Source organism: Paramisgurnus dabryanus, chromosome 18 (genome assembly GCF_030506205.2).
Source record: "Paramisgurnus dabryanus chromosome 18, PD_genome_1.1, whole genome shotgun sequence".
Lineage (NCBI taxonomy): Eukaryota > Metazoa > Chordata > Actinopteri > Cypriniformes > Cobitidae > Paramisgurnus > Paramisgurnus dabryanus.
In genome coordinates this window covers 14,818,964-14,844,246 of record NC_133354.1, presented here as the reverse complement: position 1 = coordinate 14,844,246, position 25,283 = coordinate 14,818,964, and the positions used below count along the sequence as shown (strand labels likewise).

At 37.0% G+C, this 25,283-nt stretch overlaps 4 protein-coding genes across 4 annotated transcripts; all 4 read right to left on the bottom strand.

Annotated features, from left to right (window-relative positions):
- Positions 1–2,846: 2,846 nt before the first annotated feature.
- pold3 (polymerase (DNA-directed), delta 3, accessory subunit) lies at positions 2,847–9,168 on the bottom strand. Its single transcript, XM_065286841.1, has 12 exons — positions 9,022–9,168; positions 8,691–8,746; positions 8,506–8,608; positions 8,237–8,276; positions 7,896–8,028; positions 7,543–7,795; positions 7,390–7,462; positions 7,114–7,291; positions 4,631–4,740; positions 4,274–4,359; positions 4,077–4,155; positions 2,847–3,452 (listed from the first exon to the last, which is right to left on the bottom strand). The coding sequence occupies exons 1-12, from the start codon at positions 9,076–9,078 to the stop codon at positions 3,250–3,252; spliced, it is 1,371 nt and encodes a 456-aa protein (XP_065142913.1). The 5' UTR covers positions 9,079–9,168; the 3' UTR covers positions 2,847–3,249.
- Positions 9,169–9,568: 400 nt separating this feature from the next.
- defbl1 (defensin, beta-like 1) lies at positions 9,569–11,129 on the bottom strand. Its single transcript, XM_065287780.1, has 3 exons — positions 11,004–11,129; positions 10,602–10,725; positions 9,569–10,453 (listed from the first exon to the last, which is right to left on the bottom strand). Exons 1-3 carry the CDS (start codon positions 11,056–11,058, stop codon positions 10,429–10,431), a joined length of 204 nt encoding a protein of 67 aa, XP_065143852.1. The 5' UTR covers positions 11,059–11,129; the 3' UTR covers positions 9,569–10,428.
- A 6,520-nt stretch (positions 11,130–17,649) lies between these two features.
- Positions 17,650–18,585, bottom strand: LOC135776820 (olfactory receptor-like protein OLF3). Its single transcript, XM_065287736.1, has one exon. The coding sequence runs from the start codon at positions 18,583–18,585 to the stop codon at positions 17,650–17,652; it is 936 nt and encodes a 311-aa protein (XP_065143808.1).
- Positions 18,586–23,978: 5,393 nt separating this feature from the next.
- Positions 23,979–24,917, bottom strand: LOC135776819 (olfactory receptor 2K2-like). Its single transcript, XM_065287735.1, has one exon. It carries the CDS (start codon positions 24,915–24,917, stop codon positions 23,979–23,981), a length of 939 nt encoding a protein of 312 aa, XP_065143807.1.
- Positions 24,918–25,283: the final 366 nt, after the last annotated feature.

The window sequence follows — 25,283 nt, the reverse complement described above, 5'->3', positions numbered from 1 at the left end:
TTATATAGTAAAAAAGTGCTACAGAAATAAAATTGAATTAAAGATTAATAAAAATGCAGCTGTGGGATGTCAGTAGAAATGTTTGCTTGTGCTGAACCCACTTGACATTATGATTGGTGAAACACTGTAAGCAATGTAAATGTACTGTCAAAACAATAGTAAAAATGAAAAAAGGTACCAAATTAAGTGAGAACAAACCAAGATGGATGGGTCATATGGGCGGTTAACTAATGTGACATGGTGATGAATGATGAACTGAAGTGTTTTAGAGATAATCAGGCCTTGTTTTCAGTCCAACATCAGCACAGAGATAGTGTTTCAATGCGTTTAATGATATTTGCAAAAAAAACACAGTTTAATTTGGAAAATTGGAAACAGATACGTTTTTCACACATGACAGCTAAAAGACACGTCCAGATGTGAGATATACACACCCTAAAAATAGCACATAAGAAATCAAACTCTATAGAGGTGATGTATTCTCTAACTTTTCCAATCACGTCTTGCAGATTTTTCTATTTTGACAAAGAGAAGTGACTTTCAGACCGATACAGTCAGATGACCGTAAAAATCTGCTCCCAATTAATAAACAATGATTTATTCTTTAGGAGCATGAAAAGCAGGATGAGATTTAGAGAAATAAATCACTGATGGATGTTTGATGTGTTGTTGGCATTAAAACTTGCTCATGAGGAGAATTCTCATTTGCCTTTACTTTAAAGGAGAAAAGAGATTCAGATTTTCTATATTAATTGTTTTATACTTAATAAACCTTTAAGAAGGCTTATAAAACACTCAAAATGACAAATCATCTTGACTTAATGTACACTGACACGTTGCAAGTTTACATCGTGGAAGTGCATATTTCTAATTAATAAATTAATTCTATGACCCAGAAAGTTTTATATAATAGGTTAAAGTAGAAAAGTAAAACACGTCAATAAGTAACTAATAAAAATGTGAAAATTAAGGAATATTCAAAACACAACAATTATGCATCTTTAAATCCATAATAACATGTTTTTCCAATATACTTCTACACAGAACCCCCAAAAGCCCCGAAGAAAACTTTTGTCAGATCTATTTTAAATGAAGAGAAGAGACATTGTAAAACAATAATAATAAAAAAAAAGAGTCCTCAAGGGCATTTTGAATTCAATAATGTGGGTTCACTTGATATATTTTGAAAGTTCCTATTGATTTATTCCACCTGGGCTGAAAATGCGTTCCACATCCGAGTAGCTTTGAAAGCTGAATACAATTGAAATCGTACAATGGCCAAAACCAATAAATGAAATAGATAAAACAATGTTATTTCTTTGTTGCATCTTTTTAAAATATTGTGTAATAACCAACAGTAAAAGATGATGGGGCGCTTATTTACTTGCCTATTACCAGGGGCGTTGAACAAGAACTCGGGCCCTATGCATAGGCAGTTCTGATGGGCCCCCATGCCCCACCCCCATTATATATTTCAGAGGGCCCTCTCTTCCTTTGGGGACCTGGTAATCAGTACTGGTTTTACCCCCAGTCCGACGCCCCTGCCTATTACTTTATTGTAGTTCATTTCAGTGACGGCCGGTGACTTTTTTTCAAGGGCGCTCGATGTGAAGTTCATCACAACATGTAGCCCATCATGTGTGTAGTTCCTTTTTCAAAATATGTGTTCTGCGCAATGAGAGATCCTGTGTGCATCAGGTGTCTTGTCAATTTATCTGTAGATTTAAGTATTCATGAATTAACATTTCTCCATACAGCCATTCGCATTTTATTTGGAAACAAAAATAATTGCGGTTCCAAGAACAAGTACACCTATAGACTGAAGGTGAAGTTGAAAACAGTTACTAACAACACACATTTTTAACAATAGCTATGCAATCAAACAAACCAATGACTTTTCAGAGACAAGATGCACATCAAATTTTAAATGGCTGTTGGATAAATTATTTAGGACAGACGCCTCAGAAAGTGGCACAATACCTGTAAAAAATACCTACATGTCAAACAGAAAAGTTTTCCTACACTGAATGCATTTGGATAAGTAGTGATATCATGTGGTATGCAACACACACGCACGCACGCCCCACACATTCTGGTTTCCATGTTTTGTGGGGACATTCCATGAGCGTCATGCATTTTATACCATACAAACTGTATATTCTATCCCCCTATACCTTACCCATTCCTTAACCCCAACCATCACAGAAACCCTTCTACTACTTCACATTTTCAAGAAACATCATCTTGCTTGATTTATAAGCTTGTTTCCTCATGGGGACATCAAAATGTCCCTACAAGGTCACAAAAATACTGGTCCCCCCAACGTGATAATCACCAGGTACACAAACACACACACACACACGCACACACAATGCCTTCAATATTGGAAAAGAACACAACGTTCTTCAATTTCTTCGCACACAATACTTACTCCAAAGCCATACTCATACTAAGTTTAGGAGCCTTTTCTCAGATAAAAAGAGGGAGTTTATGGAGGAATAATGGTTTGGCACAAAAATGTTCGATTTCATGTCTGTGGCAGTGGATCAGAGGAGCTTTGACTGATTTTGATACGTATTTCCAGAGGCATGCCATTCCAACACAGTAAGTTTTGTTTTGATAAATCAAAATATCCAAGATCAACTAAACCATCATGCCAGAAACTGATGTCACATTGAAATACAGTACAAGGTTAAGAGCACAAAACAACTCATGTTTAGCTACAAGAACCAAACAAGAAATATATATTTTTTTTAAATGATCCAAATCAGATTGTAGAAACCTGAGAAGTCGTAAAGGTCAGGCTAATTTCAACACATATTCCAAGAAAACAAGGGGATGAAAAGTATCATAAATGTTGATTTATTATCCAGAAAAATGGTCACAGACAATGACAAAATAGGTTTGACAGTCTTCTGATTTTTCGGTAACATCAAAAGCCCGGGAACGTTTCAAATACAGCATCATCAGAGAAACAGTCAAGTGTTGGTACAGTAGTTATGACTTGTGTTTAAAACATCTGCTAGCTCAGCGGGACTGCTGTATTACTGCAATAGATTCACATTAGATACAGAACTTTAAGTCCTGCAAGATGCTTGGTCATATATTGGGCGAAATTAACTTGATGTCTCTGAGGAATCTTTCAATAAGATAAAAGATACACTTCAATCTTATCATTTAGGTGGTTCAAGGGATACAGTGAAAGTGCATCACTGCGAAGCAAGTGCTTAAATTCATAAAGGCAAAAAATTACTTCTTTTGGAAAAATCCCATGATGGACGGCTGTTTCGTTGATTTGTTAGCTGCTGCAGCTTTCTTGTGACTTTTTTCTTTTCTCTCATCCTCTTTATGTCCAATTTTTTGCTTGGGTAAGATTGTGTCTTTGACTTGACTGTTTGCTTCAGATTCTTCACTCTCAGAGTAAGATTCACTCACATAACCTTTCTCAGTCACTAGAAAAACAGAGACATTTGTTAGTTGTATTCTGCAGCAATTTTCTCACAATGCCATTGATTTTAGATAATTGTTAAAGTCAGGAGACTATGGGGGCAATATATTTTAAATAAGTTTTTTTTTATTTCTAGAGGCTAGTCTGCCATGCATGCAATTCAAAACAAAAACAACAAAAATGTACCCCATACAGTAACAAATCCAGATCAAAATGTCATTGTGTGGTATTTTCCCGAACAAAAAGGTCTAGCATTAAGGAATGTGCAATATAAGACAAGTACTGATGCCAAGTACAAACACATTAACAGTAATCAACCTCCAACATTCCTGCTTGTGGTCTTCCACATGAAAATAAAGTAAAAACAAAAATCTTCTATAAATAGTAACAGCGCTCGACTTGCACAAACACACAGTGTATTTCTATAATATTGCATCAAATTATTAAAGGTTTTTGCCAGCAAAATAAATGTGTTTTAAATTGGCAGCAAAAGTAACAAAAACATGATGCATTGTTGCATAAAATTTTAAGGATACATAAAAGTCAATGAATAAAATGATTCTGCTTAGACTTTTAACCCCACAGTTGATCATTGTGGACCAAAAATCATATTTAATATGATGCCTACCAAATTCTCCATCTTCATCAACAAATGTGCGGGACTTTAAGACACGCCTCCTCTTCCTCCTCTTCACTTGTGAGCTCTCCTGAAGGAGACAAAACACAATTAGTGACAATTCAGAACACACTCTGCAAAGAAATTGGGGTTTGACCTAAAAGTGTCATTTGCAGGACTGTTTTTATTAAAATGTTAGTGACGCTTACTTCTTGGTGTGAAACAGGCTCCCTCTTTACTTGTTTTTTAGGGCTGGGAGTCTGTACATTAGGCACAGGTGGAGAATCTGGCACAACTAGAAATAAAAGAGTTAGCAGCGACATTTTATTTACATATGATACAATATACATACAAAAACATATATAGGGAGGGAAACCAAATGAAAAGGATAAGACGCAATGCATGTTATGAATTAACTTTTGTTTGTCAAAGAGCAATTTTAATATTTCATTCAGATTCCTGCCCAGAGGGGAAACCTATTCGTTTTCGGTCACAGAAAGCCTCATCTGGATTGTTTCAAATCTACAAAGCATGACTTTAGCCTGTTGTTTGTCCTTCTTCCCTACCGTCATCATCACTGCTGTCTGGCTGAGGCTTCTTTATCCTCCGCCTCTTCTTCTGCTGGCTATCAATGTTTTCATCATCACTGTCCAGAACCTCAGGGCGTTTTGTTTTACTGAAAGCAAACACACATTTACATCAGCTTATGCTAATTTAAAGGAACACGCCCAGATTTTGGGAATTTAGCTTATTCATTGTATCCCCCAGAGTTAGATAAGTCCATACATACCTTTCTCATCTCCGTGCGTCCCGTAACTCTGTCTGACGCAGCCCCCGCTAGCTTAGCTTAGCACAAAGTCTGAAAGTGAATGGCTCCAGCTAGCAAACTGCTCCGATAAGTGACAAAATAACGCGAATATTTTCCTATTTATATGTTGTGATTTGTATAGTCACACCGTGTACAAATAACAAGGTGATATGAGACACAGCCATCTTTTAACAGTATACATACTGGGAACTATATTCTCAGAAGACGAAGCACTGCTACCTGGGCGGAGTGATTTGCTCGCAGCACCCGAGAAGCCTCCTGTTGAGGGGCAGAGAGTTCGGTCAGAATTGTGCAAATCACTCCGCCCACGTAGCAGTGCTTAGTCTTCTGAGAATATAGTTCCCAGTATGTATAGTGTTAAAAGATCGCTGTGTCTCATATCACCTTGTTATTTGTACACGGTGTGACTATACAACTCACATCACATAAATAGGAAAATGTTCGTGTTATTTTGTCACTTATTGGGAGCAGTTTGCTAGCTGGAGCCATTTACTTCCAGTCTTTGTGTTAAGCTAAGCTAGCGGGGGCTGCGTCAGACAGACTTACAGCACGCACGGAGATGAGAAAGGTATGTATGGACTTATCTAACTCTGGGGGATACGGTTAATAAGCTAAATTCCCAAAATCTGGGAGTGTTCCTTTAAAGTTACTATAGACACAAATGTGACCCTGGCGGTGAAAACCAGGCTTAGGTTTCAAAATCAAATTCTGAGATTAGGAGAATTGAAGTTTGATTGAAACCATTCATTTTAACTATGGTTTCAATTTTTGACATGACCTTACTTAGACAATATCTAGATAATTTTTTTCTTTACATTATATATGATGATTTTATGTAGAAAACAGCAAATCTAAAGAAAAGACTAGCAGGGTTTTTTATTTACAGGCAGGGTCACAAATCATCTAGATTCTACATCACAAACAGTATAAAAATTTCAAACGTTTGCATCACTAAACGTTCCTTCCAGAAAAACGCTGAGTTTTTTTGTAATTGTTGCGGGCAAAAATCCTTGATCTTGCTGCAGGTTTTCTTAAAAAATGCAATGGAACATGCAGGATATTTATGCAATTTTATGCAATGAAATTGCGGGAACCTGCAAAAACTGTTTACAGCTTTTCTATGATGTTCACATCACATAATTACGTCACTTCATAACATTCCAATGGCAACAGGGAACATGGCTAAGCTTGTGTTTTTAACTTTCTCCTAAGATATATGTGATTTTTGCTACGAAAATGCTGGGATTATGAAATTATGGCTGATTATGCGTTGAATCATGAGATCGCATAATCGCATTTTTCTGGAGGGACGGACTAAAGGCCATGTACTATTGGGTCGCTATAAACAATGTATCGATTGGCATCAACCAATCAGTTTGTGAGGCTGACTAGTTTATTTAGATTTTTCTTTTTTTTACATTTTTGCAGCAAGGATTTAACTGACATGCTACACTTTAGGTGTCTAGTTAGTACAGTAACAATGATTAAAAAATGTGTTTATTTAACTCAAGTGTGTACATGCCCAGTCCGATTGATCATTCATTTCAATAAAAATTTATTTATGTAGCATTTAAAAAAGCACTTTTTAATACAATTTAGAATAGAAATATTTTAGAAAAACAATAGATTTTCCTATTTTAATCGATCTTTAATTTAATGAAACAATATCAATTCAGGAAATCCCTGATTCGATTTTTTATGTACAAGCTTTACTTTAGTTTAGGGGATGTGAATACTGTACTTTGCATCTTGTCCTGAAGATGTTGCTATCTTTCAAGTTATTCCACATAAAAGGAAAAAAAGAGGATCATGGAAGAAGATAATCAAAGCCAAATGGAGCCAGCGCCGGCAAAATTAAAGTCTGATGTGTGGAAGCATTTCATGTTCAAATGCAATGATGGTAAAGATGAGGTTGTCATATTTTGGTATATACAATTTACATAAAAAAATTAAATATGGATTCGATATCTGAAAATCTAGTATTGTTACAGAAATATTGATATTGAATAAGAGAGAATGTAATAAAAACCATTCAAATAAGAATCAAATCTCCAAATTTGCAGCAATACCGAGCCCTAGTTGTGATCGACTAAGAACAGAAGTGTGACATACACACAGATTATCAGACCATTATATTGAAAGTGGTATTACCACAATGTTTAAAATACTTTGCTAAATATTACCAACACCTGTGAAAACTTTCAATTTTATAAACATTACCTGCGAGTGTCTTGGGATTCATTCTTCAAAGATTTGGACACCTTAGGCTGTTCCTCCTTAACACTAAATTCAGACTTGGGAGAGACCTGAGACGGTTTTGTGTTCACAGCAGCAGATGCCGTCGATCCGCCATCTTTCTCTTCTTTGATGCTTTGGCTGGGTTTTTCGTCCCCTTTTTCTTAAATGTCACAGAGAAAAAATTATTTGTTTTATTTTTGTAGGCTTCATTTTGATTTTGTGATAGACAGTTCATTTAAAAGATGGAAGAGCACTTACTCGGTGCAGACTTCCCAAAAAAGTTACTCATGGGGTTTGTTTTGGAGGTTGGTTTGGTTTTTGACGTTTCAACCTAAAACATATGAAACTATAATAACGTTCACACATAATCTTCTGTGCCATCTACATCAAACAACAGAGATACACACTTACTAGGGAAGAATCATCTTTCTGCTCTGTTTTAACTTCCTTGTTAGATTCTTGGCTCTTAGGAGCGCATTTGCCAGCAAACATTCCCATGATGCCCGCAGGCCGCTTCGAACTGGCTTTAGAGATAGAAGTATTTTCATTCGGGTCAGGTTTACTGATTTCCTTTTCAGCTGGACAAACTGAAGCCAACTCCTGAGCTCTCTGCAGCTCTGCAGAAGACAAAGGGACTGCTGCAGCACAACGTATAGCACTGTACCTGAGGGAAAACACAAGAATCATGCTTGTTCCTGAGAGAAGGTTTGTATGATGTACCCAAACATTTTAGTTGTATTAAAGGCTATATAACGTCCACATACTTGTTGCAGTTTTTCATATTCTCCTTAACAGCATCATAATCTGTACTGTAAAGTGGAGCGCTATCCTTAAGCTCTGCTCTTTGCACACTGTACACATGCACGCTGATGGTAACGTCCATCTTTGCTTTAGCAGCTGTTTAAAAGGAGAAAAAACAACCTGATATCACAAGAATTTTTTTGTATTTTACCATACAGCTAAGTCGTATGAGTTCGTAAGAAGTCAGTCATACAAAAATGTACGATTATGTGGAAAAAGTAGTAACCCCGCCCCTTAACCCAGTGTCACTGCTGCAAAAGAAAGGTCAGAGAAGCTCATATAGATGCAAAACTGGCAACCTTACCTTCAAGCTTGTCTTCACGTACTACTGACACTTTATGACACTATAATACAAGGAAAATACATCTGTTTACATCTTATAAACAATTACATTATGCATTTGGCAGTGCATTCAATTTGCACATTTCGTTTATCAGTATGCATGCACCCTGCGATTAAACCCATGACCTTTACTTTGCTAAAGCAATGTACTACTTGTCGAGTTATAATAATACATAAACAATGTGTTCTCACATCATCACTAATATTATTAGCATTACTTATAATCCTTACCGTGTTGCCATCTTTGACAGACTTGCCAGTTACTAGGTAGGTGGCATGAAGGGCAGTTTTTGAACTTTCCGTGCGTTTCTTCTCCAAGTAATGATACAACATCCTACAGCATATCACATGGGCATCATCAACTGCTTGAATAACTCACATTTAAACAAGCATCAGTTTAAAAAGACGGGACTTACTGTTTGGCTGTATTTACATGGACCCCAAGAGTTAAACTCAGCCATTTGTATGTAACCTTTAAAAGAATAAATACAAACCGACAGTGTATCAAGACAGATCCATTTGATTCTTATGTTAAGTTTATGATATGCTAACATATCTGCTTTGTTGACGAAATACTCCGACTGAGATCTAATTTTTTAACATAAGTCTACGAAAACGAGTTACGTTACGAGTGTAAAAGAAGCAACCGTTAAAAGAACACATGCTAAGTAAGCTATTAATACAGTTATAACAAGCGTTATGCTTTGTCAAATCACAAAAACAATTACATATTAAAGACCAACTTACGATCTTATTGTGATCATTAATGAATTCGTCAATATTGTCTAAATACAGATCATCCATATCGGGAATGCCTGCAACATCAAACTCACGCTTGTTATTGAAAATGACCAAGCGCGGGAAGCGTCGGGGAACTGTATTTACTTCCGGTCACGTGGGTTACAGAGTCAAATAACAGCGGGGTGCATGCGCTTCTTATCACGTGCTTTGCCAGTTAGTTTTTATTATAATATTATATTTTATGTATTATTTTTGTTTTATTTGCGGGTCTTAAGGCGTTTTACACAGAAACTAAACATTATAATCAATATATATATATTTTTTGCAGCCTATATTATTTATATGTTATGCTTTATCTTAACATGTATATGTTTAACATAATAATTAAAATCAGTTGCTGATTAATATCCACCTATAACATCTACTCCTAGGTGAATGTTTATGTACAGTTACAATTTTTTTCCTATTATATAAGCAACTACTAATTGCTGTTCAGTATTGTTTTTCAATTGCAGCTGACTTCAGAAATTATTTTTTATTTATTTACCTGGTTAATATTTACATACTTTTAACGTGCATTTGTTTTATGTTTGTTACAGGGATAGTTCACATAAAATAAAAATTCTGTCATTATGTATTCACCCTCACAATATTCTAAACCTGTATAAATTCGGTTATTCTGCTGAACACAAAGGAAGATGAAAATGCTTGAATCAACCAGTTTTGAAACGCCATCAACTTCCATATGGAAAAATAATATGGGAGTCAATGGTGCTTCAAACTGCCAACCATCAAGATTAAATGATCTATTTACACACATAGGTCATTCTGTGACAAACACATGAAAACTAGGTTTATTAAGTCTTCAAGGATGTGACTACATGTGTTTATGTGGTTTTACACATTCACAGAAAAGTAAACAATAGCCTGCAAGTTTATTATTCTATCAGTGTTGTTAAAGAAAAAAAAACATTTTATAGTTTAGAGGCCTAGAGACAACTGTTTTAGGTTATGAACAATATGCATCCCTAAAACATGATGATCTAATCAAAATTACTCCAAAGATCACCAGTGCCATTACATGACAATAAGTGTTATACACAAGTGATATATTAATAAAGGTATTGCGGAGCATTTTCTTTTTTCGGGTGGATCATCAAGAATATTGGTCCTCAATCAGGAGTGTTGCGCAATTGCATTTTATTTTAAAAGTGGAGAAGGAATTTCTCAAGAAATCTTCCGCTATACCTTTAACCTTAAGACAGATTCCTCTTCAGGCATCTGATTATGCATACTATCACAAATATTTAGGCATGTGTTGAATTAAAGAAGAGACTGAAAACAATTGTTTATAGGAAAGATTGAATTCACATGATAGAATCTTTAAGAATCGCTGCTTGATTTAATCTCTTCTCAAAGAAAATGTGATACACAGCACCTGGAAAAAACAAGGAAGAAATCAAAAACAAATAGATTTGTAATCATTTACTTCATGTGTAAAGAATATCACACAATATGTCATATTTATGTGCATATGATATATGTGTGTGTGTGTTTATCTGGAATGTATAAATATTGGAACTTACTGGAATCCCTTGCCACAGCCTAACGGTCCAAAGTAGAGTTCAGAAGGTAGACACGTTCCTTGTCTGCAAACTCCACTGATGCTTGCACAGCCCCAGGGAAACGACACAGCCTCATTCAACTTGCCTTAGACAAAAATAAATGTTTTGGCTCCACACAGATCAACGCAGACAGATGAAAACAATCTACATACAGAATCAGCCAAATGTGATCTAGAGGAATACAGCTGGGATTTGCTGTTTTGTCCTTTGCCATCCATGAATACTGTCACTTCCAATACATCACAATATAGCAAGTTTTATTATTGCTGTTTTTTTTTTTGCTTAAAAATGTGATAAGAATCATAATTTCAGGTTTACACAAAGCTACTAATCTTTCACCAAAAGCAAGGATATAAAACTTACTGTGCAATACCAAGATGACCACGAGAGCCAGTAGAAGTATACATTGAGGTTTCATGTTGATTTCTTAGGATGATGGTTGTTCTGTGTTCTGGTCAGACTGGGTCTTATTTTGCAAGTGACTCTGGTAGGAGGAGTGACTGAATTAAATTCACTCCAATCAGACTTTAAGTTAAAATGTAATTATGCAGAAGAATGAATGAACATATTGTCCTTGCATTTGCTATAATCAGAAAGAATGTGACTGTGAGTCGCATTCACTGTAGAGTGCCATCATGTGTTTTAGACCACCACAAATTATCAACAATAGAATGATCACCTGATTAAAAACACATGCTTGTCCTGATGGCCCGAGCATTTTTTAGGTATCTCAGAAGTCCTCACTGAAAAACTGTGGAAATATAAAAACTGGCGGAATATAAAAAAATGACCCTGCTTCTTTTTTTTTTATTATTCTTTATATGTAGTAAAAAGTGCAAACATTAAATTATTATTTTAATGCACATTTCTATTATTCTTGTCTACCAAATAATAAATTAACATATTTGTCTTTGTAAAACAGTACAATTTGCTTGTTTATGTACTTGCATGGTTCATTCATATTGTGTATCCTTTGGCAGAACTCCCAGGAGCCAAATAGTCGTTAGTTTTATCCACCTTTATCCACCCTTTCTTTTGCTAGTCTTTTATTTTTGCGATAAAAAAAGTTAAAAATCATCCCACATATAGAACATTCTGTAAAAATAAAAGCTTGATATATTTAATATTGATTTAAGTAAGGTCATGTCAAAGATTGAAATGAACGTGAAACCACCGAGTTAAATCAAACTTTGATGCTCCCCATTAATCTCATAATTAGACATTAGCCTGGATTTCACAGACAGGGTCACATTTGAGACATCAACCCTTGTGCTCTTTAAGGTCTTATAGTTTACACACACACACACACAAACAAAAAAAATAATAATAATGTGAAGCTTTTTTTAAGAGTTAAAAAATGTATATCAATATTTTTGACTTGCCAATATGCAGAAGAAATGGGTGCCATATATGTTTTTACCAGAAGATGGCACTCAATTATTACATTTATGTCATCTGAGTTATAATGTGGCATTCATAACACATCTGGACAAGATATCCTAGATTTATAAAAAAATCACTGTTGTATTAATGTATATGTATTTACAGTACAAATAAAAATAAAACATTAAAAGTACTGCTCAAATATGACACAGATTTTTAAATAGCATTGCTTAAACACTCACTTAATTTTTACAACAGGGATAAACTCTTTTTGTTTCAAATTTTAACTTTTATTTAAATGTCATATACACTAATGCATCTGGACACATGACAAAAATGCAATCTGCAATAAATAATTTAGATTAAGTAAGAGATATCATATATTTTTATTCCTTAATATTCAGCATAACTATACTCATAGCAGGAACCTGTTAATACAGTAGATACACAAGTTGGGGTAGGGACAATTTGGAATTTCCATTTCACCTAATGTTTTTGGTGGGTGAAAGTAAACTTTAGTACCCGGAATAAACCCATGCGGACACAGGGAGAACATGCACACAGAAAGGCCCACTGACCTATCCGGGGCTTGATCCTGTGAGGAAACAGGAAACAGTGCTACCCACTGAGCCACTGTGCTTAGTGTTTTACTGACAAGACCTAATACTAAAGAAATAAAATAATTAAAACAATTGAACAGTTGTTAAGTTATTTGCAGGCTTGACATGGATACAGACACAAATAATATTATTTTTATTAAACAGAGAAAAATTGTCTTTGAACAAATGCATTGAATTTGGGTAATTCACTTACCCATCTTTTTTAGGAAGAAGAAACAGAGAGAGGTTTTTCTTTTAATTCAAGGAATTTTAGTACAATGCATGGAGACTATATTTAATGGCAGAAAAATAGCTGATATATCATAATGATGAACACGTTTTTTTCAGTACACTGTACAATCTGGCCACAAAATCATATTTTGTATTTTGGTATTGATCATAACAATCAATTAATCATCAGGCATGCAGAGCCTGTCTTTAATTTTATATCAGCAAAACATCCATTATGCAAGAAATGAATAACAATTTATAAAATTTCTTGTTTCAAATTTCTTGTTCTGCCTGATCTTTTCTTCTTAATCTTTGTAGTGCATAGATTACTTTAGTTCTAATGGGAGTTAATACTATTCCATAGATTATGGGATTGACAAGAGGAGGAATAACCACATAGGATGTGAAAAATATTCTGGAGGTGATCTGGAAAGTCCTTCCTGTATCACACTGTGCTGAATCAGACGTCCAGTCTTTATATAACACAGCGTGGGATATTTTTGTTCTGTCCTTAGATAATTGACCCAATTCTTTAGGCTGCATATGCAACATAAAGTGATTTAAACTTGTTATTAATGATTTTCAGTCACTTTCTGTGACTGATTTCTGGGGGAATGTATTATCCAGATCATCATGATGACAAGAGCTTTCTCCAGCAAACAATCCGTGGAATGATCATTATCAAATATGGAGATATTTAAGACACATGACATTTGCTTACACTGTCAGAAAGACATTGTCAAAAAATTGTCCCAAGTGTCAGTGGAGCAGTATCCTTTAACCTCTAAATGATATTAGATGATAGTTTATCAAGGCCTGTACAGACCGTAATTCATTCTGGATCTATCATGCATTTATCATTCACATTTATTTCCACTCACATACAACATACATGTACATGTGTTTTCTTTAGAAACTTAATTTAGTTACATTTTTTATTCAATTTTTATAAGAATTTCTTACATTTTTAAATGAGATTTTATAAGATTTAAAAAATACATTGGAATAACCTCTAAATGTGCAAATGTTAAAAATAATAAATGTCCCATTTTGTTTGGAAAAAATCTGTTAAAAAGGTCCTAATATGTACATTGTACATGTAGGTACATTATACCAATATGTGTTTCTGAGGTACTACTAATATTATAGGTGCAAAGTTGCATACTTTTTAAAAGGGTACTGCGTGTGCTTTCGTGTGGAGTCTTTTTCGCTCGTAAAGTAGCCTACAGATGTTTCATTGGGCACATGCGTGTTGTTGTGGGTTACGCATCTGGATGGAACTTAATGGTTCAGTGTAACTTAAAGGTTCTTACTTAATAGACTAGAAAACTATGTTGGCATCAGGGGTCAGGTGTTAAGATTGTATTTAACTAACTGCTACCACTTTTTATGTTAATGAGGAAAAGTCATGTCACTCTCCAGTTAAATACAGTGTACAGCAAGGATCAGTTCTAGGCCCTGTCCTGTTCTGCTTTTATATGTTACATCTTGAAGACATTATCAGGAAACAGAACATAAGTTTTCACTGCTATGCAGATGATTTTTCCAGCTTTACATCTCCTCACATCCTAGCAAAACCCACCAGTTTTCTAAGCTAACAAACTGTATTAGCGATATCAGTGACTGGATGGCAAATAGCTTCCTTATGCTGATCTCCAATAAGACAGAGATACTTGATATTGAACCGAATCGCTCCAAACTAAATATGTCAGATTACAAGTTGCCCATAGATGGCTGCACTGTGCACAGTCAAGATTAGGTGTGATGTTCGGCAGCAATCTATCTTTCGATAGCCATATCTCCAACGTCTGCCGCACAGCATTCTTCCATATGCTGTCTGCACCAGATGCAGAGAAGCTTTTCCACACTTTTATGACGTCAAGAATAAACTACTGTAACTCGTTACCTGGAGGGGTGCCACGCTAATCAGGTAAACAAGCTTCAGCTGGTTTAAAACGCTGCTGCAAGAGTGCTTACTTGATCTAAGAAGTATAAGTGCAGCCTTTGACACTGAGGACCATCGTATCCTGTTGAAAAAATTAAATCAAGAGGCTGGTATCTGTGATGCAGCCTGAGAATGGTTTGAGTCTTACCTTTCAAAAAGGAGTATATCTGTTGAAACTGGAGAATTTTCATCATCCCCAGTGCCAATTACCTGTAGTGTGCCACAGGGTTCGATTCTGGGTCCAGTTTTATTTTCTCTCTACATGCTTCCATTCCTCCAATTTTTGAGCATTATAATATCTCCTATCACATTTATGCAGATGATACTCAGCTCTATTTACCATTAAACCCGGGTATTTTTTTCTCTGCTAGCATGTTTAAAGGAAATTAAAGAATGGATGAATGAAAATGTACTTCAGTTGAATGAAAATAAGACAGAGGTTATCCTGTTTGGATCTAAGCTGCAGACTGAAAATACAGTGTTACGTTGGGCCACCTACAGTCAAAAAATAATTATTTTGTTAAAAATCCTGGGGTCACCTTTGACTCCGCGTTGAAGTTTGACAAACAAATAAATTCAGTGGTCACAGCTAGTTTCTTCCAGCTAAAGCGACTTAAAAAGTTAAAGCAAACTCTTTGCTTTAGGGATATGGAGACCGTTATTCACGCTTTTATTTCCTCAAGGCTTGATTACTGCAATGCCTTGTATGCTGTAATCAGTTAGTCATTACTGTCACGTTTACAGATTGTCCAAAATGCTGCAGCTCATTTTTTGACGGGGACAAAAAAGAGGGAACACATTTCACCTATACAGGTCTCTCTTCATTGGCTCCCTGTGAAACAAAGAATTGATTTTTAAGTTGTAACTTACGTATTCAAAGCTCTACATGGACCTGCACCTATTTATATATCAGAAGTTTTTATTCTCCTCAGAGATCACTCAGATCCTCAGTCCAGCTATTATTAAGCGTTCCAAAATCCCGTCTGAAAACAAAAGGAGATACACCTTTTTCCGTCTATGCTCCAAAACTTTGGAACACACTTCCTTCTACAATTAGAGCTTCTCCCACATTAAGTGTTTTTAAAGCATCAATAAAAACTTACCTCTTTTCTCAGGCCTATTCATAATTGGTTTTTATATTGTATGTATTTTTTAAATGCTAGAGGCTTTAGTGATATGATATATATGAATGTGTTTTGACATTATCGATGTTCTGTTTTATTTTTATCATATTTTATTTTTTAAGTTTTGGATTGTTGATTTCGCTTGCGAAGTACTTTGGTCAACCTTTGTGTTGTTTAAAGGTGCTATATAAATAAACCATGACCTTGACCTATAGGCCCCCTACTGTAGAAACACAAAATGGTGACTTCCATGTAGGGGACCTGCGCTGTACATAAAAGATTAAAATGTCTCATTCTAAGGTAATAAAACATAACAGACAGGGGCATTGCACAAGATCTCGGGCCCTGTGCATTGGCAGTCCTGATGGGCCCCCATGCCCCACCCCCAGAATATATTCCAGACTTTTCAAGGGCCCTCTCTTCATTTGGGGCCCTGGTAATCAGTACTGGTTTTACCCCCAGTCTGACGCCCTCTGATAACAGATGAAAATATAGATATGTTTATTATATTGCATGTCTGGCAAGAGATCCTTCTAAAAGTTACACACTGCACCTTTAACTTACGGTCTCTGTTTGTTTAATGGTCTGGCTAAATTACAACTACCTAGTAAAAAATAACAAATGTTTTGGTTTCCCAAAGATGAGGGGAGACGGCGATCATAGATCACCGCTATGTAAAGGGATGTTTGGCAGCCGATCTGTAGTTAACATTGTATACATTATACAGTACACATTTTAGCTCAGTGTAGTTTTTGATAAGCTTTAGCTGATTTGAACTTAGCTATTCTACTTGTTTTTTATTTAGCTTGTTATCAGAAATAAACTACTTTAAACAGACTCTGTTGTTATTGATTCTTTGCGGGTGTTTACCAAAAGTTACATTTGTTCAACGAAAGCCATTTGTTTATGTTGTTAACGCTGAAACTGTCTATATATGCGCCCTCGCAAGGATGCTTCTTTTTTAAGGAGGCACAGTGTGCACAGCTCACAGAAATTTCTGCATACACAGACATTAAAAGAAATATTATAGAGCATCAGAGTCTTTTCCTTGACACTCCCACCAAACTAATGAAAAAATAAATTTGGCTTAAAACAAACTGAAGGGGCACGTTCCCCCTCAGTTTAAATGGGCATGACATTTAAATCTTTCGCAACCGGAGTAGGCTACCCGGATTAAACCCATGCTGACACAGGTTGAAAATGCAAACTCCACACAGAAAGGCAACCTGACCTATCCGGGCCTCAATCCTGTGAGGAAACAGTGCTACTACCCACTGAGCCACTGTGCCCTCTTAATGTTTTTTACTGAAAAGACCTAATACTATACAAAGAAATAAAATAATTAAAACAATTGTTAAGTTTTTTGCATACCAGAGATGGATACAGAAATGTACGCAGACATGTACAATATTCTTTATTATTAAACAGAGAAAAACTATCCTTGAAAAAATGCATTACATTTGGGTAATTAACCCATTTCTTTAGGAAGAAGTAAAGGACAGAGGTAATTCATTCATTCATTATGTTTTTTTATAATAAAGCATGGAAACAAATATTAATGGCAGAAAAATAGCTGATTTATAGCTGATGAACACATTTTTACAGTTTACTGTACAGTCTGACCACAAAATCATATTTTGTATTTTGGTATTTATCATAACAATCAATTAATCATCAGGCATGCAGAGCCTGTCTAATAAATTTCTTGTTTCATTTATCAATTCTTTTTATGCCTTATCTTGTCTTCTTAAGCTTTGTAAGGCATAGTTTACTTTAGTTCTAATGGGAGTTAATACTATTCCATAGATTATGGGATTGACAAGAGGTGGAATCATATAGGAAGCTGACATGAAGTTTTTGAAAACCTGAGGCACAGTGCTGCTTCCAAACCGGACATATGACACATTAAGAAGAGACCATAGCACATAGTTCAATAAAGCAACCAAATGTGGTAAACAGGTAGTCATGAACTTCTTGTGATTTTGTACGGAGTGCTTACAAGCGATTATTATTTTAATATAAGAACAAATCACAAAACAAATCATAACAACAATAAGAAATGCAAATATTCCACTTATCACAAACTGAGCAGTATCGACTTGGCACGCAAGCCTCTCTAAGATCCACGTCTCACAGTATAATTTGTCTATCTGATTCATGCATAATGGAAACCTGAGAGTCACCAGAAGCATCACTAATGCAGTAACAGAAGGATACATCCAAATAAAAGTCAATAGTCTCCAAACAGTGACAGAAGTCATAACAGTGTGATAGTAAAGCGGTCGACATATTGCTAAATACCTATCAAACGCCATTACAGTCAGATTAGTAAACTCACCTCCCCCATAACAAAAAATGGCAAAACTTTGGATAAGACAATCTTCAAAAGAAATGACATTTGTTTCCATAAGTAAATAATATAGAAAGGAGGGGTAAAATCCTGTGGCACCAAATAATCCATTTATACATAAACTACACACAAAGATGTACATGGGCTGGTGGAGAATTTTCTCCAGAGTAATGATAAAAATTAAGACTAAATTGACAAAAACAGTCAAGCAATAGCCTGATAGTGCAAAACAGAATATAGTGATCCGGCTGGATGTGCTGTAGTCATCCAAAGCTGTGAGAGTGAAAAACGAATAGGAGGAGATGTTGTCCATACCACCTTAAACACTAATACAGATCAAAAACAATAAAGCATTTAAGTAAAAAGACCCAGTCATAATCAATGCTATCACAATTTTTCAACTTCCGTTCTTTCTGCATAAACAAAGTATCTTGATTACAAACTGCATCAAACAATAATAATTCTGATGACAAAACTAATAAAGGACTCAATGTGTGTTTATACCTGAAAGACTTTTGTGAAAAATATTCAAGAGGTGATCTGAAGAGTCCTTCCTGTACCACTCTGTGCTGAATCACTTGTACAGTCTTTTATATAACAGAGGGTGGGATATTTTTGTTCTGTCTGTTGATAATTGACTCAATTCATTAGGCTGCATATGCAACATAAAGTGATGTAACATTGTTGTTAATGATGTCATTACTAATGATTACTTACTGTAAATAAATTCTGGGCAAATTTTCCATCCAGATCATCATGATGACAAGACATGTCTTCAGCAAACAATCCCTGGATTGATCATTAGCAAATATTGACATTTGAGTGGAGATTCATGTAAGGGGGCCTCTGAAATACCATGCAGGGCTTCAGCCTCCAAAGTCGACTTAGACTTCCTCCCTCCCTCAGGACGGGTTTCGGTGATGGAGTTCAACCCGGAGACGGCGGCCGTGTTCTCTCGGGCGGCAGAGGTGGTAGGGCTGGAGTCGACTCAACCTCCCCCTCCCGTTTTCCATCCGCCTGCGGCCGTTTCAGCCATCACCCCTTACCTCTCTCTCCGGTGGAGCCGGAATGACCAGAATGACCGTCCTACCCTTCTCTCGCGGGCTTGTAAGCAGTCATCCGGTCTCACGCCAGCTGCGTACCAGGCTTGTGGGGAGGTGCCTTCCATCCTGCATGCCATGGTACTGCTGCAGGTTTACCAGACGAAGGCTTTGAGGGACCTGCATGAGGGAGGACACGACTCACCTGCCCTTTCTGAACTCCGTACGGCAACAGTCTTGGCACTATGGCCACCAAGATCACCGCCCAGGCAGTCAGTTGTGCGATGTCCACCATGGTGGTCCAGGAGCACCATCTCTGGCTGTGTCTGGCCTACATGAAGGACTTCGACAAAAACAAGTTCCTAAATGCTCCGGTTTCCCAGACTGGCCTCTTTGGCAAGTCGGTGGAGAGCTTCACCCAACAGTTCTCTGCCACCCAAAAGCAGACTGAGGCGATCGCTTAGATCATGCCACCGAGGACGAAAGCTGCTCCGGGTCCATCAACATTGGCTCCTCAGTCTGCCCCTTGCCGAGGGCGTCCTGTGGCGACCGCCTCCGTTCCACTTCCTCGGATCACATCTCGACAGTGCAGAGGAACCGCCCATGAAAGTCCAAGCGGCCCTGAGACGGGCAACCTGGAGATGGAGGGGATCACTCTTCGTGTCGTGCTTTCATACCTTCAGCATTGGTTGGACGGTAGGATGTCACCCTCCACCATTAAATTCGATGTTGCCGCGATATCCGCTCACCAGGCCCCGATAAATGGCATGTCAATGGGTCAGCATGACCTGGTTATTAGGCTTTTAAGAGGTGCCCGAAGGCTAAACCCTTCACACCCTGCCTCTATTCCTCTTTGGGACCTGTCTATGGTGCTGAAAGCCCTACAGGCTGCCCTTCTCAAGCCTTTGCGGTCTGTGAGTCTAAAGTTTCTCACAATGAAAACTCTGACACCGATTTGTGCCTTTAGTTTGGACCTGCTGTCTCTAGTTTAACGCTAAGACCCAGGCTAGGCTACGTGCCCAAAGTTCCCACCACTTCTTTCAGAGACCAGGGGGTGAACTTGCAAGCGCTGCTGCCAGAGGAAGCAGAACCAACCATGGCTTTGTTATGTTCTGTACATGCATTGCAGTTGTACGTTGACAAAACGCAAAGTTTTAGAACCTCAGACCAGCTCTTTGTCTGTTACGGTGGTCAGCAGAGAGGGAAAGCTGTCACCAAGCAGATGATGTCTCACTGAATAGTAGACACTATCGCCCTTGCTTATGAACTGAAGGGCATCCCTGCCCATTTAATTTAAGAGTACACTCTACTAGAAGTGTTGCTTCATCTTGGGCACTCGCTCGTGGTTCTTCGCTAACAGACATCTGCAGAGCTGATGGTTGGGCAAAACCTAACACGTTCACTAGATTCTATAGTGTTCGTGTCAAGCCGGTCTCTTCTCGTGTTTTCTCCTAATCTGGTGGAACACTGAGCACTGGCTTGCATGTCGGCTTGCACAAAAGTCTGTAAGTCCTCTGTTGACCTACCTCCACTGCCTTGACAGCTCATGTTGAGGAGCATCGGCTGTCAACCTCTCGTTAGCTGTATTCTCTGTAATCCTATGTGTTTGGCTTGGGCCTCCACATTGTGTCCCCTACGCTGGGTTTCTTTGTGAGTATTTTCTGTAGGATAAGGTTTCTTTGTGAGTATTTTTTTGTGGGGTTCCTCCTACTATCCCACATTTCCCCTTAGCAGAGCCCGCTCTGTGTCTCCCCTGTATGTCTTATTACTGTCTATTTATGTCAACCTATCTGTTGTTCATATCATGTACCATTGTTACCCCTCCAGGGGGTGGCTTCCACAGCGTTCTTTGCTCCGTTAGGTCAGCTCAGTTCCCAGTTAGCTGGTTCACTATCGTGTGTTAAGGAACAAGTAGTGACCGGCCTCCTACAGTAAATAATTTTTTCCATCTCCTTAGTGGATTCGAAAGGTTTACACAGGCACTGAAAGGGTCAGCTAGGGATTCCCAATTTGTCGGTCACAACGTGACGTCGTAGTGACCGACTGAAAGGGAACGTCTCAAGTACGTATGTAACCCTCGTACCCTGAAGCAAGGGAACAGAGACGTCACGTCCAGTCACCACAGTTTGCTGTTCCATTGCTGAGTCTGGCCGGGCTTTCTCATCGAAAATAGCTGATAATGTGCACCTGCTGCTTATACACCCACGTGACGGGGCAGTGCCAGCAGATGCAAATACCTGCATGCCAAGTTCATTGTGCATTGTTTAATCAGATCATAACCATATTTGATTCGTGTCATCTAAAAGACTTTGTGATGTTAAATTGTGGAGGTCTAGACTTTTCGTTGGAGGGTGTGTCCATGGCATCCTGACAAATTTCAAATTTTTGCCATGAAACAGGAAGTTGTTCTAACTCAGGCTTAAAATGTCCAATCTGACCCACGCCTCACATGTTTAATAATCGTCCTGGGCTGAACACATTTCAATGCCAATATTCAGCTACATTCATAGCACCACCTAGAGGCAGCAGGAAATGCCATGTTTTACACTATGATTTACTGCTCTTAGAGATTTAATCAAATCATCATTATATTTGGTCAAACTGATCTTAAGGACTTGAGATGGAAAATTGCCAAGATCTTTACTTTTGTTCAAGGGCGTGTCCGTGGCGATGTGGCAAAGTGTGATGTTTCGTCATGAAACAGGAAGATGTTGTAATTCATGCATACAATGTTCTTCCTGCTCCTTATAACTAAATTAATCACATTTTTAAGGGCCTAAACAAACTCAAAAAGTCATAAAACGTTGCACACGTGTCAAATGTGTCAACATTTAAATGTTGTATAGGCTTTAGAAATGGGGTGTAAAAATGGCTCTATAGCGCCACCTACAAAAATTCAAGATCTGCTATCCCCCCCGCTACGTTAAATGAACAGGTACGAAATGCGCTAGGATCATGTATCACCACAAGACCTACAAAAAAGTCTGTTGGAGCCAAGAGCTCTAAACCCCATAGGAAGTCAGACATTTTTTAATTTTGTGTGCAAATTTTGTCATTTCCAGGCTTCATATTTTAACAAACTCCTCCTAGAGACTTTATCAGATCATCATCATATTTGGTCAGTCTAATCTAAACGCTTTTGTGATGCTAAATTGCAGAGATCATGACTTTTCATTAAAGGGTGTGTCTGTAGCGGCCTGGAAATTTCGGCGCTTTGCCATGAAACAGGAAGTTGTTCTAACTCAGGCTTACAATATTCAATCTGTCCCATGTCATGGCATGAACGTCTACATGTCAAAATTCAACGATAGTCCGTGCGCCACCTACAGGCAGCAGAAAATACCAGGTTTTATCCTGCGATTTACTGCTCAAAGAGATTTAACCAGATCAACATAATATTTGATCAGTCTCAACTAAAAGACTTTAGGATAATAAATTACAAATTTCTTGACTTTCGTTGGAGGGTGTGTCTGTGGTGGCCTGACAAATTTAGATGTTTCGCCATGAAACAGGAAGTTGATGTAACTCAGGCATACAATGTCTGACCTAACCCAAACGTCACAGTTTTAATAATGGTCCTGACCTGCACACATCAACATGGCAATATACAGTTACAGTCATACTGACACCTGATGTCAATGTGAGCAGGTAGGCTTTATATTACCTTAAACATACAGGCCTGGTTTTACAGACCAGGCTTAGCTAAAGCCAGGAATAGGCCTTAGGTAAATTAAGATTTTTATGCATGTTTTATAAAAATGCATCAGAAAAATATGTTACTTGTGTGCATCTTGAGACAAATCAATGGTACTGGCATATTTTAAAATCTGTACGTGCAAGTTATTTTCAATTCAGACATCTCAAACATGTGTTTTAGACTTGCCTTAAGCATTGTCTGTGAAACCGGGAGACAGTGTTTAATCTGTGCCCTAATTAATATGTGATAAGAGTTAAGACCTAAAGGCATTTATGTGTCACTATTCAGTTTTAGGAATTGTGCCACCTGCTGCAAAAAGGAGTTGTGGCACAGTTTAAATTGGCATGATGCCTCTATCTCTCACAACCGGAGTACCCAGATTAAACCCATGCTGACACAGGTCGGACATGCAAACTTCACATAGAAAGGCCACCTGACCTAGCCGGGGCACAATACTGTGAGGAAACAGTGCTACCCACTGAGCCATGGCTGTGCCGCCCTTTTTTTTACTGAAAAAACCTAATACTATACAAAGAAATAAAATAATTAAAACAATTGTTAAGGTCATTTTAGGCTAGATATGAATACAAACATGTATACACACATGTACAATGTTATTTTTATTAACCAGAGAAATTGTCCTTAAACAAATGCATTGCATTTGGGTAATTAAATATTTCTTTAGGAAGAAGTAAAGGAGATAGATAATTCATTCATTCAATATTTTAGTATAAAGCATGGACACAAATATTAATGGCAGAAAAATAGCTGTTATAACATAATGATAAACAAATTTTTACAGTATACTGTACAATCTGATCACAATAATAATATTTTGGATTTTGATATTTAACATAACAATCATAAATCCTCAGGCATGCATGGCCTGTCTTCAATTTTATATCAGCAAAAGATTAATTATGCAAGAAATTAATAACAATTTATCAATTTATTGTTTCAAATGTCTTCTTATGCCTTATCTTTTCTTCTTAATCTTTGTAGTGCATAGATTACTTTAGTTCTAATGGGAGTTAATACTATTCCATAGATTATGGGATTCACCAGAGGAGGAACAACCATATAGGAAACTGACATGAAGTTTTTAAAAGCCTGAGGCAGAATGCTGCTTCCAAACCGGACATATGACACATTAATAAGAGACCATAGCACATAGTTCAATAAAGCAACCAAATGTGGTAAACAGGTAGTCATGAACTTGTTGTGGTTTTGTACGGAGTGCTTACAAGCGATTATTATTTTTATATAAGAACAAATCACAAAACAAACCATAGTAATAATAAGACATCCAAATATTCCACTCATCACAAACTGAGCAGTATCGACTTGGCACGCAAGCCTTTCTAAGATCCACGTCTCACAGTATAATTTGTCTATCTGATTCATGCATAATGGAAACCTGAGAGTCATCAGAAGCATCACTAATGCAGTAAGGCAAGTAAACATCCAAATAAAAGTCAATAGTCTCCAAACAGTGACAGAAGTCATTACAGTGTGATAGTAAAGCGGTCGACATATTGCTAAATACCTATCAAATGCCATTACAGTCAGATTAGTAAACTCACCTCCTGCATAGCTAAAAATGACAAAACTTTGGATGACACAATCTCCAAAAGAAATTACATTTGTTTCAATAAGTAAAAAATAAAGAAAGGATGGATAAAATCCTGTGGCACCATATAATCCATTTATACATAAACTACATACAAAGATGTACATGGGCTGGTGAAGAATTTTCTCCAGAATAATGATAAAAATTAAGACTAAATTGACAAAAACAGTCAACAAATAGCCTGGTAGTGCAAAACAGAATATAGTGATCCGGCTGGATGTGCTGTAGTCATCCAAAGCTGTGAGAGTGAAAAACGAGTAGGAGGAGATGTTGTCCATACCACCTTAAAAACTAATACAGATCAAAAACAAAAAAAGCATTTTAGAAAAAAGACCCAGTCATAATCAATATATCACAGTTTTTACACTTTTACACATTTCTGGATAAACATTTTGCAATCATGAAACAAATAATTCTGATGACAAAACTAATAAAAGGGTAACAGTTTATACCTGAAAGACTTAAAAGAATGTGAAAAATATTATGGAGATGATCTGATCAGAAAGTCCTTCCTGTACCACTCTGTGCTGAATCACTTGTACAGTCTTTTATATAACAGAGGGTGGGATATTTTTGTACTGTCCTTTGATAATTGACTCAATTCTTTAGGCTGCATATGCAACATAAGCAGATAAGTGATGTAA